The sequence below is a fragment of the Nicrophorus vespilloides genome, unplaced genomic scaffold (genome assembly GCF_001412225.1).
Source record: "Nicrophorus vespilloides isolate i.1.1-1 unplaced genomic scaffold, Nicve_v1.0, whole genome shotgun sequence".
Classification (NCBI taxonomy): Eukaryota; Metazoa; Arthropoda; class Insecta; order Coleoptera; family Silphidae; genus Nicrophorus; species Nicrophorus vespilloides.
Genome location: NW_017099980.1, coordinates 95,452 through 115,015, shown reverse-complemented (window position 1 = coordinate 115,015; position 19,564 = coordinate 95,452). Strand labels below are relative to the sequence as shown.

The window sequence follows — 19,564 nt, the reverse complement described above, 5'->3', positions numbered from 1 at the left end:
GGTTGGATAAACGAATAACTTTTTTTTTCTAAAACAAGTTGGTAAAACAATTGATTTTTTTTTAATGTTTACACGAGTGAAGTTTGTTGCAAATTGTAACAATACAAAACGAATAATAACATCTTGAAAAACCAAAATAAACAAACAACAATTCGTCTTCTCCTTACAATCAATTTTTCGATATTTCACTTGAGTCAAGTTTTTCTAAATACTTTATAAATAAAATATTGTTGCAAATCAGTTCGTTTAATCAATATGAATAAATGCATATAGAAAACGACTTACTAACTAGTTCCGATCAAAAGGGTTGTTCGTAAGTCGGGAAAATTTTGAAAATGTCAAAAATAAACGTATCGTACCACACTTTTTTTTTGGTTTTTACTTTTGTATTAAATTCCTTAATACTGACTGCATAAATTTGAAAAAATAGATTAAAATTTAATAAAAAACGACAATAGAAACAAATGCAACAAAACAGATACATGCATCTTCTAAAAATATTATATTCGGGCTATACCTGTATTTTGTCTAAAGAGATTAATAATACAAATTATGTAAATATTTGATGATGTAAGTAATCATAATTATGTAGTCTAAATTATTCTATTGAAACTATTGTGTATCATCAGTATAAATCTTATACAGATTTCTCAGCAAATTAAAACAATTATCATTGATTCACAATATGTTTTGCTAAGTATTTTATATATCTTCTAATTGTTAAATAATTAAATATGTGTGTAATTTTATGTAATAGTTGTAACTATTGCAAAAAGATGTTCTGTTTTGTCATTTATTCTTCTTTGGCGTGTTCTGTTTTAATGCTGAGCTGTTTTGTCCAGTCATCCATCAGACAGACCCCATTATGATTAATTACTACCAACTACAGAATTAAACTACTAAATTTTATATTATATTGGTACATTAACAAACATGTTTGTAAAACATGCGTAGATGAACATCCATTGTTTTTTGTTTTATTCTTCTAAAATTAAAAGCCGGTAAAACAATTGATAAATAATTTAATGTTTACACGAGTGAAGTTTGTTACAAGTTACTAAAATACAAAAATAATACCATCTGGAAAAACTTGACAAAAATTTAAAAAAATCGCATATCAATTATTTGATATATTCAGTTCAGTTAAGTTTTCCCAGTTTCTCTAAATTTTTAAATAAAATATATTTAAAACTTTTGCACATTTTTCACATATTTATGATTTCCTTAATTGAAATTATATAAAAAATAATTTTATGTTCTTATTCACGTTTACTTATAAAAACAATAGTTTTTTTAAAGACTGGTCATTCTGACCGAGCACGGTATACAACAATTATCGATATGTTTAGTAAAATGCATGCTCTTAATAGAAAACTTCTAATATGAAAATAAATACATTTTGTCTAAAGTTGTTCATAGTACTGATTTTGTAATGATATATTAAATTATAATTATTTCAATCACAGGTGTTTGTCACTTATTAACTTTTTATAAACAAATGAATAATTAATGTGTGAATTAGTGTTTCTTTGGATACAATTTGGCTTCTAGTATTGTTTTTTTATCATAGCCTTCCATAGTATTTCCATTCGAATATTGTATCTATGATATATTAAGATATATATTTCTTTGTTTTATCTTTGAATCAAATTTACTTTCGATAATTTGACCTAATACCGTTTTTGCATTAAATTGAATTGACACTTCTTAAACTTAATAATTTAATTAATTAATTAAACCCAGAATTCACCATGTAATCAAAGAAATTCAGATATAAAAAATATACATAAAACATATAAAGAATGTAATCTTTATGATCCTAAAAATACGTGCATTACGAAATAAAACACAAAATCCTTAAAACTCATATAATCCGATTACCTTTCATTTCGTGCGTCTATTTTTTTTTAATCGGAGCACCGAAAACCCAACGAATAATAATATAAAAATATTTGAACTGTCCAAAAATTCTAAATTATTTTATAGATGTGCAATTAAGACGGATTTAATCCACGTGCACACACGCATCCACGCCCACACAGGGAAAGGATGACCGTAGTTGCATTTTACCAAAGGAAACAGCACACCTTTGCAAAACATCATCATAAAAAAATAAAATAATAATAAAACTTTTGTTTGGCCCCAAAACAAAAACAATAAACGACACGTGGAAATCATAATCACTACTGTTTTCTTATTATTATAATTAATTTTGCATTGCGTAAGCAAATTTTATTATTATTATAATATATTTCCTATTTTAATGCATACATAAATCTTATCAGCGGACATTGCAGAACGTGCAGTATATGCATGGTGGAAAGTTTTTCTTCTAAATTGAATATTCAACGAATTATTAAGTTACCGTTTTCTGCGTATCCAAGGCGTTTGTTTAGCAATGGACATAGAGATTTGCATCAGATATAATTCTCACATTTATTGTTACTTTCATATTATTATTTTTTTTTTATTTGCAAAGTATACTTTGTTGTAGTTTCATTTATTAATAATCAGGAAATTTGATTTTTGACCCGAATTCAATCTTAAAAACAAATATATTTGGGAATCCCAAAAAAAGAACAGCTGATTTTTTTTCAAAATCTATTCATAGGTATTCCCAGCTTTCAAATTTACTTTAGGAATGAATTTGATTATAAATATTTACGCACATTAATTTGCTCCAATATTATCTTAAGTTATTCTATTCAAGAATTAAAAACAGCTGATTTATGTCAAAATCAATTGACAGGAATTCCCATCTTTGAACTTTACTTCAAGAGTGAATTTCATTAAAATCGTGGATTTGCTAATATGTGACATTACCTAAAGTCATTCTATAACAAAAATAAAAAAAACAGCTGATTTATATCAAAATCTATTGACAGGAATTCCCAGCTTTGAACTTTACTTCAGGAGTGAATTTGATTAAATTCGTCTATATACATGAATTTGCTCCAATATGACATTACCTTAAGTAAATCTATTCAAGAATTAATAAACAGCTGATTTATGTCAAAATAAATTGACAGGAATTCCCAGCTTCAAACTTTACTTTAGGAGTGAATTTGATTAAATTCGTCTACGCACATGATTTTTTTCCAATATGACATTACCTTAAGTCATTCTATTCAAGAATTTAAAAAAAACAGCTGATTTATGTCAAAATCTATTGACAGGAATTCCCAGCCTTGAACTTTACTTTAGGAGTGAATTTGATTAAATTCGTCTATATACATGAATTTGCTCCAATATGACATTACCTTAAGTAAATCTATTCAAGAATTAATAAACAGCTGATTTATGTCAAAATAAATTGACAGGAATTCCCAGCTTCAAACTTTACTTTAGGAGTGAATTTGATTAAATTCGTCTACGCACATGATTTTTTTCCAATATGACATTACCTTAAGTCATTCTATTCAAGAATTTAAAAAAAACAGCTGATTTATGTCAAAATCTATTGACAGGAATTCCCAGCCTTGAACTTTACTTTAGGAGTGAATTTGATTAAATTCGTCTACGCACATGAATTTGCTCCAATATGACATTACCTTAAGTCATTTTAGTCATAATTAAAAACAGCTGATTTATGTCAAAATCTATTGATATGAATTCACAACTAAAAGTTTACTTTAGGTATGAATTTGATTTGATTAAATTTGCTAGAATATGACATTACCTTAAGTCATGCTATTTAAGAATAAAAAACAGCTGATTTATATCAAAATCAATTGACAGGAATTTCTAGTTTTTACAAAATTAGGGCTGATCATGTGAGAGACATTTTTGCAAATCCTTATGTGTAGAAAAAATTTAATCAAATTCAATTCTAAAATCAATGACAATTTTTTAATTCATTCTATTTAACCTTTAGGTACTACGTGACCCACTTGATATTTGTTTTCGTTCGCATTCTTTTATAATTTAATTGTTGTAATTTGACCTTTTATCAATTTCAGTATTTAATTAGAGCTACCTATTTTATTGTAGAGTGTATTTCGGGTCAAAATGACCCGTCTATAGCAAATACGTTATTGAAATATCTTCAATATTTGGTTTTCAAAGTGAAATAACTTTTGTTTTCCATGTAAAAAAACGAGGAAAATCAGTAATTCTGATATTTAATATACACGACACTAAAACTGTGAATGAAAATACAAAAAAAACCTGATATCATTCATTTCTATAATGAGACTAAAGCAGGTGAAACTCTATGTAAACAGTGCAAATTGCTATGAGTTTGTTGTAAAAATTAATAATTTGTTTAATTTATTAAATATTTAATAAACGGGTCATTTTGACCCATAGGTATTACATAGGTTAAGAATAAAAAAACAGCTGATTTATGTTAGAGGAAAATATCATAAAATGTCAGGAAAATATTATAATTATGAATGAATCAGTATGTCACAGAGACGAAATGTATATAAATATTAACAAATCTATAAGTGTAGATAAATTTATTCAAATTAAATACTAAGAATAATTACATTATTTTAGCACGAGCATTTGGGAATCCCCAACAACAGCTGATTTATGTGAAAAAAATATTGTCATAAACTCTTAGTAATAGACTGTGTGTAAAATTGTTGCGTATACAAATTTAATCAAATTTGATCCTAAAATAAATGATATTACCTTAACACGTCTATGTAGGAATCCCACAATAAACAGCTGATTCATGTCACAAGATAATATCAGGGATTCCTAGATATGAATGAACTAGTCTCATCGTCTGAGAGAGATAAGAGATGCGGAAAATTTGTTAGTAAATCCATGTGAGTAGTCGTAATTTAGTTTTTTGCTATTGTGTTTGTGTTTCTAATTCGCTTTGCCGTGTGTGACTCATTTCTGCTCCATTCATCGAATTCATTTGCATCATGGTGGTTCCTCGTCTAAAATTGCGTCATTCTCAGCAATGCGAATAAACAATACAAAAGAAAAAAACTTTCTATTTTGGGTTCCAAGTAGACGAAAATCTTCCACTCTTGTTCCAAAACATTTGTGCAATCGGCGCGAAGAAGGAGTTTTGTTGTGTTTACCGATATGAATTCGCACATCCTCAGGAAGTTTTGCGGCCAAAACACTGTTTATAATCAGTGGAAAAACATTAATCTTTTTGTTTTGAATTTGATTAGAATTACCACTTATTAGGTTACAAATATGACAAGAGTTTGTAGTTTATGCTGTTCGCATTTTCTCACGTTGACCTTTGTAACTATATAATGATTTTGACAGATGGAAAATATATCATTATTTTTGTATTCTAAATTCTAAATGTAATCTAAATTGTATTTTAATAATAAATTTACGGGCATTTATTTAAATATATATTTTAGATAAGCGTTTCTCAACCTTTTTGCCTCATGACTCAACATATTTGTTTATAACTGTACCGCGATCCAATTATTTATAATGTAACAATTTTCTAGTGTCAAAAATGACTGCTGTCATTTAATTCAACCCAATGTTTAGTTGATAACTGCTGTTACGGATTATTTCATTTACATAAAGGAACATTGGATATTTTGGCTAGTTCCTTCGTTCTAAAACCTAACCTAATACTTCCCATTCCAAACTCATCATACCTAACCTTATTAACTATTTGTATATGAAAGCAAACCTTGCGTAGGGACTAAGTGTAGACTCATAGTACTGTGGGATTCTTACTACCTAAAAACAATTTCTTCATCAACATCCAGTACCTAACCTAACATACAACATAACCTTTTCCATCTCAATCTAACCTAACCAAATCTTTCCCATCCCATCCCAAACTAACCTAACCTAACATAGTTCATTAAGAAACTAACAAATTTCCAACTCAATTTAGTCAAAATTTCAAACATTTCAAAATGAATTAAAATCTTCTCTCAAGTTCCTTCAAGTTTAAATACTACCAACTTAAATTTACATTTTTTAATCTAATTCTTTTATTGCATTACGTTTCATCACACATTTGTTACTTCTCGTTTCTTTACCCACGTACATATAATGCGTTTTTGATTTGATAGACGTAATTCCTCAAAAATCACATCCGAATCTAACCTAACCTAGCCAATTTAGACACTAGCCAATATTACTTAATGTAGTCAAGTTAGCCATTGAAATATCTTTTTCATCTTCATCAGCATCCAGTAGCTGACTTAACCTAACCTTATATATCCAGACCTAACTTTTCCTTTAGCAAACCCATCATAACCTGACCTTTTTTTATAGAGAAGAGTAAACTTAAGAGTAAAATCGTGGTACTATTGTATTATTAAAAACTAAAACCACAACACTTTCTCCATCAACATCCAGTACCTAACCTTACATATCCGAAATTAACCTTTCATGCCCGAACCTAACCTTACATACCCGAACCTAACCCTACGTACCCGAACCTAACCTTACATACCCAAACCTAACCTTACATACCCGAACCTAACATGTCTCGTTCAGAACTAACCTAATTACTTTAGCAACTCTACCTATCAAATACTACCTATTTTTAATCTAATTCTTTTATTGCATTACGTTTCATCAGATATTTCTTACTCCTCGTTTCTTTACCCACATACAAATAATCTGTTTTTGTTTTGAAACACTTAATTCCTCAAAAACAGACGTTAATACACGCTAATCCAAAGATTCTGCTAACGCGAGAGAAAAAATATAATTATATACAACATAATTTCTTCCGAAACACTCTTACGCTTTTGCGTAACAACAGAAATAAAAAAATATAATAAAACGATTGCATTATCTTAATTAACAATTAATCTCAATGCAAATAAACGCAGATGGAAATAAAAAACAAAAACTAATAATAATAATAATAATGTGAAAACCAACAATAGACGTACGTAATTTATTTCATGCAAATGCTACCGTATTAATATACAATTTATTATTTATTTTTATAACAATAAAATTTTAAACATGAGAAAAATATTTGACATTGAATCGTAGAAACGTGCAAAGATCAATTTCAGCTCCATCAAAGTGGAAACGTGCAGTTCCGAGCGAATGATTACACCGTAATTAAGCAATATCGAATGTATCGAATGTACAACAAAAAAAAGTAATAATTTTTGTTCATTATTATCCAGCGTTTATTATTTGGGAATGTGATGCGTTAAGGTGTGAATTGAAGCGATTCACCTTAATGGGTTTCCAGGATATTGCACAATTTTACAACGTATTCAATGTTTGAGTTGAAAAGAAAATCAATAATTGTTACGAAACGATACGCAAATTCCAAGGTCGCTGCAATTCGCGCATGCAATGAAACGAACTTTATTAATATTTACTTTTTAATGACCATTGAAAAAAAAATTCTCTAGAAGTTTTCTTTCATAAACAATTTTATAATTAAAAATATAATATATAATATAATAATATATTTCTTTAGATTTATTTAATATTTCATTGTTTATATCGATTGTTAAATCTTATACGATTTAAAACAATGATTTTAAAGTACTGATTTTTAACAGTGCTTCAACAAGATTTATTCAAAGAATTGTACGACCAGAAAGTGGAATGTGTTAAGAAAGTAACTGTGACATAATCAATGAAATAATCTACATATTTGGTAGCTGAAAGCTAATGTAATATATACTAGATTTAGTACTCAAAGACGATCGAGATTCTGGTTGATCTACTGAAGTTTGTGATGACCAAATCTAAGTCATAATTGAATCAGATTGTTATATAACTATGCAAGAGATTGTAGAGTAGTTAAATGTATTACACACAACAATTGAATATCTTTTACTCGTTAAGAATCTCGATATTCGCATGCATTGAAAAAGATTCACTTAACACAACGAATCAATATTTGAATTATCTATCGCAAACGCAATGAAATCGTCATTTTTTTTTAAACAATTTTTTACTAGTATTAAAGAATGGATTGTCTACAATAACATCAATAGAAAACAATCGTGATCCAAGCGTGCTGAATCAAAAGCTACAATACATCAAAAAATAATCATGTTATTTGGTGGCATTACAATGGTTTTTTGAGCATTTTGAGCTACATCCTAGCAACCAAATGATCAATTCAGATGTTTACTGTCAACAATTAATGAAACTGGAAGAAACACTCAAAGAGAATCTCAATAAAAACAATGAAATCCTCACACATATTTGGTAACTTGTGGTAAATAATTGAAACTTGATTGGGAAGTGATGACCTTGTACCATCAGATCACCATTTATTTCAAAGTTTTCAAAACTCTTTGTATGGTTAAACTTCCATTAATTACAATGACCTGAAATACCACTTGGTTCAGTTTTTTTGCTGATACATACCAGAAGTTCTATTAGCGCGAAATCATGAAGTTGCCAGAAAGATTGCAAAATTTTATCAGAAAATGGAAAATATATAATTGATTTAACTTATTCCTTGTATACAAAAAAAAAGAGTTTTATTTCTTGAAAACTCAACAATTCTTGTAGAATTCACGATGGTTCCTAATGATTAAATACTGTTGATCCAATTATAATGAACAAAACGAAATTTCATATATGTTTTCAGTTACGCAAGAATTAATCTCCTGCTGCGCAATAAAAACTCATTCACCTGCCCGTATTTTAGATTATGTGTATATTCTCTTTCTACATTGTTATTTCAATGGGAAAACAGGTCAAAGTTTCGTTTTTTTTGTGAATTAGAGTCGCACATAATAATTATAGTATCCTACATTAACTCAATACAAAATAAAATACATGATTATAGAATAATCGCTCAAATTATTGTTTAAATCCTCATAGATTTCTTCTTAATTTTGATATAACAAACAACAAACTAATTTTCAAACATTTTCAATAAGATCAATGACCTAGACCTCTACCATTCTAAATTCGTCTCAAAGCTAATTGTATTTGAGAGGTACAATGGTTGAAAGGATCCTGAGAAGACGGCTTCCTGTTTGCTTAATGCAAGAGCCTTTTGCAAAATCACGTGCGTCCAATTCATCCGCAGATGTCGCATAATGACCGTTTAATTTTGCTTTCATTCATTCCTTTCAATATATTCTACCACTTTACATTAAAAAAATCTGTGAATCGACTAACTGCACTACGACAGACGGATATTAATTACGCAATTCCATTAATTAACAGTTCTTTTTTTGAAGTTGTTTAATTATTAGCAATAATTATGTGCGCGTTCGGTCATTGCGTTTCGAAATGTAATTAAAAAGTAATTATTGATTACCTTGAGAAATTTATTTCAAATGCATTTGAAGTCGAATCAAAAAAAATGTTTTTCCTTTATTACAAATTATTTTGATTTTCTGAAATAAACACTTCGACATTTAAATAATTACTAATAATTTTATTTATGTAATGGAAATATTAAGTACGGAAATATTAAGTAATTAAATTAAATTATTATTAAAAAAATCTTTATTGTTGTATAATTTACTTCGAAATTAACAATCAAAGAGAAATAAAACTTTTGTTTACTTACGTTTAATTGTGTTTTTAATAGGTATTAAAGTATTCCTTAATATTAGTAAATTATCTACCGTTACATTAACAGATGTTTTCTGTATAAAATTATTTCCATGATGAACTATAATTAAAAATTGCTTATAATTGCTTACAATCAATTTATCATCATCCAAGAAATTTGTTAAATATTTCCAAGTAATTTACATGTTAATACAAGTTACTTGGACAAGTACTTCATAGAAAATAGTAATTCACTGTATAAAATTACTCTTTCCAGTGAGTTAGCATTAGAGTCACATCGGTTATATGAATATTCACAATTACTAAATGTGCCGTTACATCTCCAAATTATAATAATAAGTTACTTGTTATGAATGGCAAGTTATTTGTCAAGTTATTTCGAAAATAATTCAAGATGTCATAAAAGTAACGTTATCATTTTGTTTTGCCGTCATTTTGTTACTTTTTAGGTTATGTCAATTTTTATTTGACATTTGTATGACACAAATCTTCCAATTTTGTTTTGAAAATTTTGACGTCTTAACAAAGTGTTATTGTTATAAATACTTATTTCCAAATTATATCGTTATATTATAAATAATATTAAATTGAAACTAAAAGTTGAATATTGATACTTCCTTTACGATGCTTTATACCTGTGCTTGTAAAGGTAAATAATACTTCTATTTGCACATCTTACTTAACAAGTATTGCATTAGACTTTGGTTATACAATTTGGGATGTCATAAAAGTTCTGTTAGCATTTTGTTTTACAGTCAATTTATTTGTTCTTTTCAAGTTGTGTCAATTTAAAATTCCAATTTTGTTTGCAATTTTTTGTCGTTTCAACAATGTATTAAATTGAAAGCAATATAATATTGATATTTATAATTATTTATACTTGTTAAGGTAAATAATACTTATATTGTCACACCTTAATTAGTTTATAATTATTTAGATGTAACGTTTTGTTTTACCATATTTTTTTTTGTTCATTTTAGGTTATGTCAATTCTCATTTGACACTTATATAACGTCTTAACAATGACATTATTTGACATCTTAGTTATTAATGTTATAAAATCAAATGTCGTTGAGAAGACGTCATTCTACAGCTTCTATAAAATTATGTTCAATTGATACAAGAATTGAATATTGATACTTCTTATATGAAGATTTACACTTGTAAAAGTAAAGAATATTTGTATAACTACACGTTACTTGACAAGTAATTAGTATATTTAGGTTATACAATTGATGATACTTTTAGAATGTGTCAAATAATAATGATACACATTTTAATGATTTACAAAATGAGTTGAAGTTTTATTAAAGTTTCAATTAGAACTATATTTTTATACGTAGATTGGAAAAAGTGCAGTTGAAAAGTACTCAGATATAAATAAATAGAAATTTGTGTGTAAACGATTTCTCCTTGAGAAAAATAAATCAGTTTCAGTTTCTTCTTTAATTATTGTATCATATAATAGACTGCAATGTATTATTAATGAAACTAATAATTGAAATTGTTATTACATACATAATATTAAAAGGCAATTGTATATATATAATCAATGCCAACGTTTATCTTCGTGGTGGTAAAAACGTACGATTCGTCTATACGAAATTTCGTTTTTAAGCACGAATCAGTTATTCGCTATTACAGCAGATCACGAAAGACCGCACAGTCTTAAGGTCAAGGTCGCTTAAGGCCTTCTGGAAAGATTCCACTCCGTCGGCTCCATTCGTCGCGTCTTCAGGGTTGATGGGCACAACAAAGCAGTTTAACCATTGATACGGTACAAATGGTCATATCCATTCAATTCTTCGCACAATCTCAAATTACAAATTACTACCTAATAACACGAAATTTCCTTTCCAACTGAAGATGGTACAGATTTTAATCGATGACCTTTGCTTTGTTTCCACCACCTAAATTTGTTCTCCCACGATTCTCTCCTCTTCTCGATTCCAATTGAGAAAGAAAATAATAAATATAATTATGAAAGATCAAAATAAAACTTATGATACGCATATTGCGCTTTTCCTAATCCGCACTTTGCAGTATAAAGAAGAGGAAACAGAAAAATCGCGCAATAAGAGCATATATAATAATAAGGCGCAGTTTGTTATTTGCACGCGAAACACTTTCGTGCCGGAAGGTCCAATTACCTTTGCTCCGTCAACGGAATTCGGTTCGAGGAAGAATTGAATGAAGAACAAAAAAAAACAACAAGACGCGCAGAAATGAAACAACGAAAGCACACGAAAAAATAACTAATTAATCGAATAGATTTTCAGTTTTCTTTAAATCATCGAGTGCTCCAGGTCAGCAGAGTTACTGAATCTGCAAAATCTTAGCAACAGTAAAAGCATTGTTTAATCCGTAGACTGTAAGTAAGTAATTCCGTTCGCTTGTCATTGCGACATTGCGTTTTTAGAAAGTCGTCTAAAAATTTTGCCAGGCAAATTTGCTAAAAATGCACACGCCACGGGGCCCAGTTTGAGGTGGTACACACGAATTTTATGTGGCGTTAAAACGGTTTTTGCGCTCAGACGGAAAAACGAAAAGAATGAAAAATAATCCATTACATTTTGGCATGCTAGATTTTTTTTTTGTCGCACTCAGGTTTTTGGCACGTGCCGTTAATTCCCTATTATTTTTGTTTGTTTGATCATATACGCAAGTTGCGCAACTGCAATTGCTACAAAAAAAAACATATCGCAAGGTCCAATTGCTCTGTAATATTGTAATAATCGTCAATTCGAGTAAAATAAGAGTGAGTCATTTTGAGAGCAGCACAGATGATGGCATTGACATTTCTTTTTGGTAACAATGAAGAAAAAAAAACATTCCTTCGGTGGTAATGTCTTTTGGTTTTTAGTTAATGGGAGGGTTTCTGGTTTTTGTGTTTTGTACGAGACGATAACGTGGAAATGGTTCGGGCTGCGATATGAAAACGGAAACCTGTTTTGCCGAGGGGTGGAGCTGTTTCCGTCTCTCTTTTTCACTCTGTCTCTCTCTCTTTCTGTTGTCGTGGCAGTTGTTTTGTTGTTTTGAGGGGAGACCGAAAAGGGCCCTCTCGAGGACCTTAACCAGAGGCACACGAAAATCAATAGCGACTTCGAAAACCCGAAAACGTTTCCAAGAACGCCTCACTGTGGCCATCTCGTGAAGTTGTGCCACAAGAATGCTGTAAATATCTTCTACAAAATAGAGATACGTCACCTATTATGATGCGAGTCAAGCAAAGCGACGCGTTTCGAAAATGGTAAAGAAACAGCAGCAACAACAAAACAAAACAAAATCTTAATGAAGTTAGCAATAAACGTTGAAATCGACGAAGAGAAAACCCATCAAGGAAACAATGCTCACCAAAGGGGAAAACGATCGTTAATCTTTTTACTACTTGCATATACATATATATTCAATCCATTATTACTTTACATGCCATTATTATACCCGATGGAAAAGTCTCGCATACCATTTAGACGCAATTCTTGGAAATTTTCCTCCCAAGGGTTGCAGGTATATATTTCTATCTTTCCAATACATACTTTTTCCCTCGCGCCGTCAACGGAATATTCCATTCGATTTTCTTCATCTTTATACATTATTTCATGTTCTTTCGCTCGAATTTCAGCCCAAACATTTTCAAATTCGAATTTTTCAATTGCACATTTATGTTGATGAAGTCGCATCACTCGTCCAAACGAAATGTGCGTTCGTTAATTGGGATTAATTTCGGTTGCTATGGGAATCTCGTGTGGCCTGAGTATTTACTCGCTAGATGCAGACATCCACTTGCTTTGCTTTGAACCGAGTCATCAAAAAAACACATGTCAAGTGTTTCTTAAAAATAACACATTTCCAGTGCATTTTTCGACCGAACTTCGGTTTATTTCCATACCGAACCGTGTAAATTCGATATATTCGTGCAGAAAACTTCGTTTCTCTAGATAAATAGATAAATCACTCAAATACAATTTTAATAATTATTTTTGTATCTTAAATTTGTAATCCAAATTTGAAAAAAAAAACAAAATAATTTATTGTTACGTAAATATTTTCAATAATATTTTATTTAAATTCATAAATTATCAACGTATTGGTTATTTTTTTCATTTATGTAAATATACAGTTAACATAATATAGAAATATTTTTTTGTTTCTTTGTGGCATATTTATTGTTATTTACACAAAATTGACATTTTGACATATGTCAAAATAAATAACTTAGAAAAAATTAAAAATTATCAACGTCAAATGTAAACGAAATTATATTGAGATTAACATTCAATAAAATGAAGTGTATTGAATTAGATGACGTCGAAAGATAAATGTTTGCCTATTAAACACTGTGACGTTAGGCATTTGACGTATTATGTAATCATCAACAGCAACAATAAAAAAAAAACAAAACAACAGAAATGTCAAGGACTGTGTGACAACTTTAAACATCGACGTTTTATTGCCAACATTCAACAACATTCACACGAAACAATTGGTTATCGTCGAAGCGTGTCTATGAAAAAAGGAAAAAGTTTTATTCAACAAATTATTTTATCTGAGCAATAAAAAAAAATCTGTTATTGTGAGGTGTGTCATTAAAATAACATTTTCAAATGAAATTTCAATTGAATGACGAATGAATTGTTATTGTGAAATGATAAAATTGAGATGATATAATTCATATTATTTTGTAATATAAACCAGTTTTTTGCCTAACAATAAACTTTTGACAGCTTAACGTCAGTGTTTATTATGAGAAAAAGTTATTTATTAATAAGTGTGTTGGAATTAAACATGTTTTAATGGAAAATATTGATGAATCATGCATGAAACGTTGATTCATCTTGGGTTTTTGAGGAATTACAGGAAGATCTGAAAAATACTTTGTAATACAATAATGTTTATTGATGAATATGCAAGAGATTGAAATAAATTTGTTTAATTTTAAAGTGGATTTTGGGGAAATGCACGAACTGAAAAATAATTGTAATACAATTATCCTTCCGTCCATGCTGAAGATGTCTTTTTGTTTGTAAAAAACCAGTTTGGCATTCGCAATCCGTGAGCAACTTTTGGTTGCACGCCGAAAACAATCGATACAAGAAGTTACTGTCAGTCAATCGTTTCTCGAGAGAGAGAGAGAGGAATGAAGGAAAAAAAATGTGAACGGCCGCCATCTTATGCACAGGATGCAGCAAACGTACAAACGAATATGGCGACGAAGAAGAAATATAAAAAAAAAGAAACGTGAAAATATATGATGGGGGGAAATTCGAAATTTGAACCGCACGGAATACCAATATAAAATTTCAAAAAAAATTATTATAGCTTATAATGGCGATACGTCTCGTCCAATCAGATAGTGGAAATATTATACGAAACAAATGATTTCGCGTTTTGTTTGCTAGATTTCTCGATATATATGCACGGACGTAATGGTGGGGTTGGGTCGTCGGGATCGGAGTGTATCGTATCGCGTAACTAAGCTCACTCTATTCATTCGGTTGAAACCAGTGGTAGGAAGAACACCTTTTTAGTTTCTGTGACTGCTCGTTCGGCTCTTTGGGTAAAGATGTCTCTAAAAAATGTGGAGTTGGCGGCACCCCTCCATGGGCATGGGGGAAAGGTAAACTAATTTGAATTTTTAAAAAGAATTATCATTCATTACTGTTCGATTGTGAATGGGACACGTTCGCAGGATGATTTTCATAAATTTTTGCAACAACAAAAAAAATAAATAAATAGGAAATTTCGAATTTTGCCGCGATGGAAAAACACCGCGATCTCGTGCATCGCTTTCTAATGCGAATTCGATTTAAATGCAAAAGTGATTTGAATGCAAGATCACTGCACAAACCCGAACGAAATTTAATTAATAATATTATTGATTTTTTTTTTGTTGTTGTAAATTTTTAATTTCGGGAAGCGACGGGTTGCGACTTCGGATGTTTACGTAACGCGTGCGTAAACAAGAATATGCAATTAATGATAATACGATTTGTTATATTTATTTTTTTTGTTGTTGCAATTTTTTTTCGCAACGATCTTTTTTGCAAAAGACTTTACTTCTTCTTCGTGCGTTCGCTCGCGTACTGCGCTGCTGCGTCTGTTATCCAGGAATAGTCTTATCCAGAAATACACGTTCGGGAATTCGGGACGGCTCCTGCGGGATTCGATGGACGCGGCTTTTCGCGATAACTCTTCTTTCGTAAACCTGTTCCGCGGCTTTCCTTCTTCAATGGTCCCCGTTAGCTCAATGCAGAAATGGGCTTGCCCATCGCTTCTGCACGCGACGCCGACAACAATGATTTTCTCCCTTTCTTTCTTTCATCACTCATTCATGGGACGAAGACGTCGGTTTCGACTATGATATTGATGATACGAGCGACGAAGGTCACTACCATGGCCAAATTGCATGCATTTAGGGCAAGGCTTCCTCAAGGTTGATCCAAAAAAAATAAATTATAAGACCCTAAAACTGCAATTCTTTGCGGCGACGCGAATGCAAATTGGGTCTCGAAAGCGCTCCGATTAAAATAAATCAAAATTGCTCGAGCTAAGAAGGAAGTGGCAAATTTTTGATCTCCGCTCCAGATCTGCTCGAGAATGTATGAGCCAGAGAGAGAGAGAGAAAGAAACATTTATCCATTATCTCGCAACATAAATATTTATGCGTTCTATCTGCACCGGCAAATGTTTAAATATTACAATAACAATTCGAGCAAGGAACGTAAATATTTTAAGTAGACCGCTACTGCGACGTACATTTTCATAACCGACATTCGTTGCTATCGTTTTTTTATTTTATTTAGTGTTTCTTTTTATTTATATTTATATATCCGCTTTTTTTTTATTTTCCTGATTCGACGCAATCACTGAAAAGCGACACGACATTTTCGCAAACCAAACACCGCTTATCGCCGCAAAAATGTTTAGGTGTGCTCTGTGCGATAACGTTTCTGCGCTGATACTTTCACATTCGCAAATTCGCAGGAAAATTACCCATAACTCACCCAAACCATTGTTCAACATTTAACAATAGCGACAAACACACTCATGCGTTCGTGTGNNNNTTCAAATAGAAAACCTTCTGTGAAATGGCAATCGCGGAGAAATTTCTTCGCTCGCAGCGCAGTTTTATTTCACCTTATTTCCAATGTCTTCCAGCAAACGCAAAAATAAACATCTAATTACAACTTCGATCCGATTCCAACAAACATATCGCTTAACTAGTTGTTTCATGGAATATCTAGTACAAATAGTTAAAGTTTCAAATAGTATACTTTATCTTGTAATTCCATATAATCAATTTTTGCATTGATTTTTATTAAAAGTTAAATATTTCTGTTAAATAATTGAATATTGTCCAAAGATTTTGATGTAAAAATTTTGAGGTTACATTAAATTAGGTTAGGTTACGATTTCAATAAACATCGGTTAACTAGTTATTTCGTGAAATTTCTAGTACGAATAGTTACAGTATGAAGTAGTATACTTCAGTTATTGCATACAATTTTTATTGAAAGTTAAATATTTTCGTTAAATAATTAAATATTGTCTAAAGATTTTGATATAAACAATGTGAGTTTGGATTAAATTAGGTTAGGTTACGATTCTAACAGTTAACTAGTTGTACCATAAAATATCTAGTACAAATAGTTAAAGTTTGAAATAGTATACTTTATCTTGTAATTCCATGTAATCAATTTTTGCATTGATTTTTTTATTAAAAGTTAAATATTTCTGTTAAATAATTGAATATTGTCCAAAGATTTTGATGTAAAAATTTTGAGGTTACATTAAATTAGGTTAGGTTACGATTTCAATAAACATCGGTTAACTAGTTATTTCATGGAATATCTAGTACGAATAGTTACAGTATGAAATAGTATACTTCAGTTAGTGCATCCAATTTTTATTAAAAGTTAAATATTTTCGTTAAATAATTAAATATTGTCTAAAGATTTAGATATAAACAATGTGAGTTTGGATTAAATTAGGTTAGGTTACGATTCTAACAGTTAACTAGTTATTCCATGAAATATCTAGTACAAATAGTTAAAGTTTGAAATAGTATACTTTATCTTGTAATTATATATAATTAATTTTTGCATTGATTTTTTATTAAAAGTTAAATATTTCTGTTAAATAATTGAATATTGTCCAAAGATTTATATATAAAAAAAATTGAGGTTACATTAAATTAGGTTAGGTTACGATTTCAATAAACATCGGTTAACTAGTTATTTCATGGAATATCTAGTACAAATAGTTAAAGTTTGAAATAGTATACTTTATCTTGTAATTCCATATAATCAATTTTTGCATTTTTATTAAAAGTTAAATATTTCTGTTAAATAATTGAATATTGTCCAAAGATTTTGATGTAAAAATTTTGAGGTTACATTAAATTAGGTTAGGTTTATTGAAATCGTAATAAACATTGATTAACCAGTTATTGTATGGAATATCTAGTATAAATAGTTAAAGTATGCTTTAGTTATTGCGTCTAATATTTGTTAAAAGTTAAATGTTTCCGTTAAATAATTGAATATTTGTCAAAATATATAAATGTAAACAATTAGAGGTTAGATTAAATTAGGTTATATGTTAAAATTATTTTATTTTATGTAATTATTAAGTAATTTATAGAACAAAATACTTATGAAACTGAATGTTAACATCAATTTAATTTTTCTCTTCTTTTTGTTGTTGCAGAGACCCCAACTCATATCTCAATTTGACCAGAAAAAGGGTGGTGTAAAGACAGATGTAATTATGACTAAGTAAGTACTATAACTCCGATCTGGATGCTAATTCACCATTCGCATTCGACAAAAAGAAACGAAACAAAAAAAAATCGAATAGCGAAGCGCAGAAAATCAGAGCGCGCAACCCTCAGAAACACAGTAGAAAAGAAAGAAAAAAATGTAAAAGAAAGAAACGAAAACACAAAATCATTCATCGACGCACTATTCTTCATCTTATTACCCAGCGAAGGTATAGAAAATTTGAAATTATTATTTAATGGAAGGAACACACATATCTTTTTTTAGTACTGGTGATTGGACTTTTCCTATTATTTGTTTTTTTTTTTATATATTCTATTAGTAAAGAAAACCATGTATAATGCTGATATAACGCACATACAAACGCACTTGTAATTAGATACTCGACACTTTAATTGTTATTATCATTTATTTTGTTTTGCATTTCAATTGTTTCATCGATATAGAGCTTTGTTTTTTATTTTCTCTCTTTCTCTTTTGGTGCACATATCATATTCACATTTCAATGACGATTGTTGTCTGCGATTCGTTTAGGTCTCTGCACTTATGCATGGTTTCAAATAAAAGTGTTGTTGTGATTATATTTTTTGAAGTATTTCATAAGAATATTGGCAATAACCGGAGCTGCCTCAAGTGCTGTTGCCGCAACGTGTTGCGCTGCTAGTGCTGAAGAGCTGCGGATGATATAAGAGGACGATCAACGGTACAGAATTTTTATTACGATTCTTTTTATTTAATATTTTTTATTTTGTTTAATAGTTTATTTAATTACTTCACTCTACCGAAGTTGTACATTTATATAGTCATTACTTTTTTTTAAAAAATCAATTATTATTCATTTTTTTTTGTATATTTTAAAATTAGTTTTGGAAATTTTAGTTCATTTTTTGCATTAGTTCAAGAGATTATTTTATTTCAAGTTAGGGATGTTAATTATATATTTGTTTATTTTTTTTTATTACAATCACTTCGCGAATTTATCCACTTGCGCGTTTTATAATTACGAAATGCTGTGGTGGGTAAATTCGTCGATTTATCTCCCTCCCAAATCTAACCGAAAAACCATACCATTAACCCATGACAACCAATTGCGAGGATGAGACTAATTCTGTTCGTGTTGCAGCTATAAAAGCGAAAAGAATGATGTGCCTGTTACGCTGGCCAATGGATCGACGGTCCCGCTCGTGGAGTTTCGGCCGAAGGATGAGGAATCGGGTGACTACGATCCCTTCGCCCATCGCAAATTGGACCATCCCACTTCGTAAGCACTAGATTCCGCCCATTCAAAACAAAACACGACTAATGTTGTTTATGCA

The 19,564-nt window shown here is 29.9% G+C and overlaps 1 protein-coding gene across 3 annotated transcripts in view; it reads left to right on the top strand.

Moving 5' to 3' along the window:
* Positions 1-19,564, top strand: part of LOC108566476 (proton-coupled amino acid transporter-like protein pathetic) — a 41,460-nt gene that overhangs the window by 20,334 nt on the left and 1,562 nt on the right. Inside the window, exons 1-3 of one of the 3 annotated variants that reach the window (XM_017926374.1) lie at positions 14,949-15,085; positions 18,178-18,245; positions 19,372-19,509. In XM_017926374.1, the coding sequence (XP_017781863.1) occupies positions 15,032-15,085; positions 18,178-18,245; positions 19,372-19,509 (260 nt within the window). In that variant the 5' untranslated portion in view covers positions 14,949-15,031. Of the gene's footprint in view, positions 1-14,948; positions 15,086-18,177; positions 18,246-18,706; positions 18,952-19,371; positions 19,510-19,564 lie in introns of those variants that run through there. The other 2 variants (XM_017926375.1, XM_017926376.1) reach the window with 2 other exon arrangements.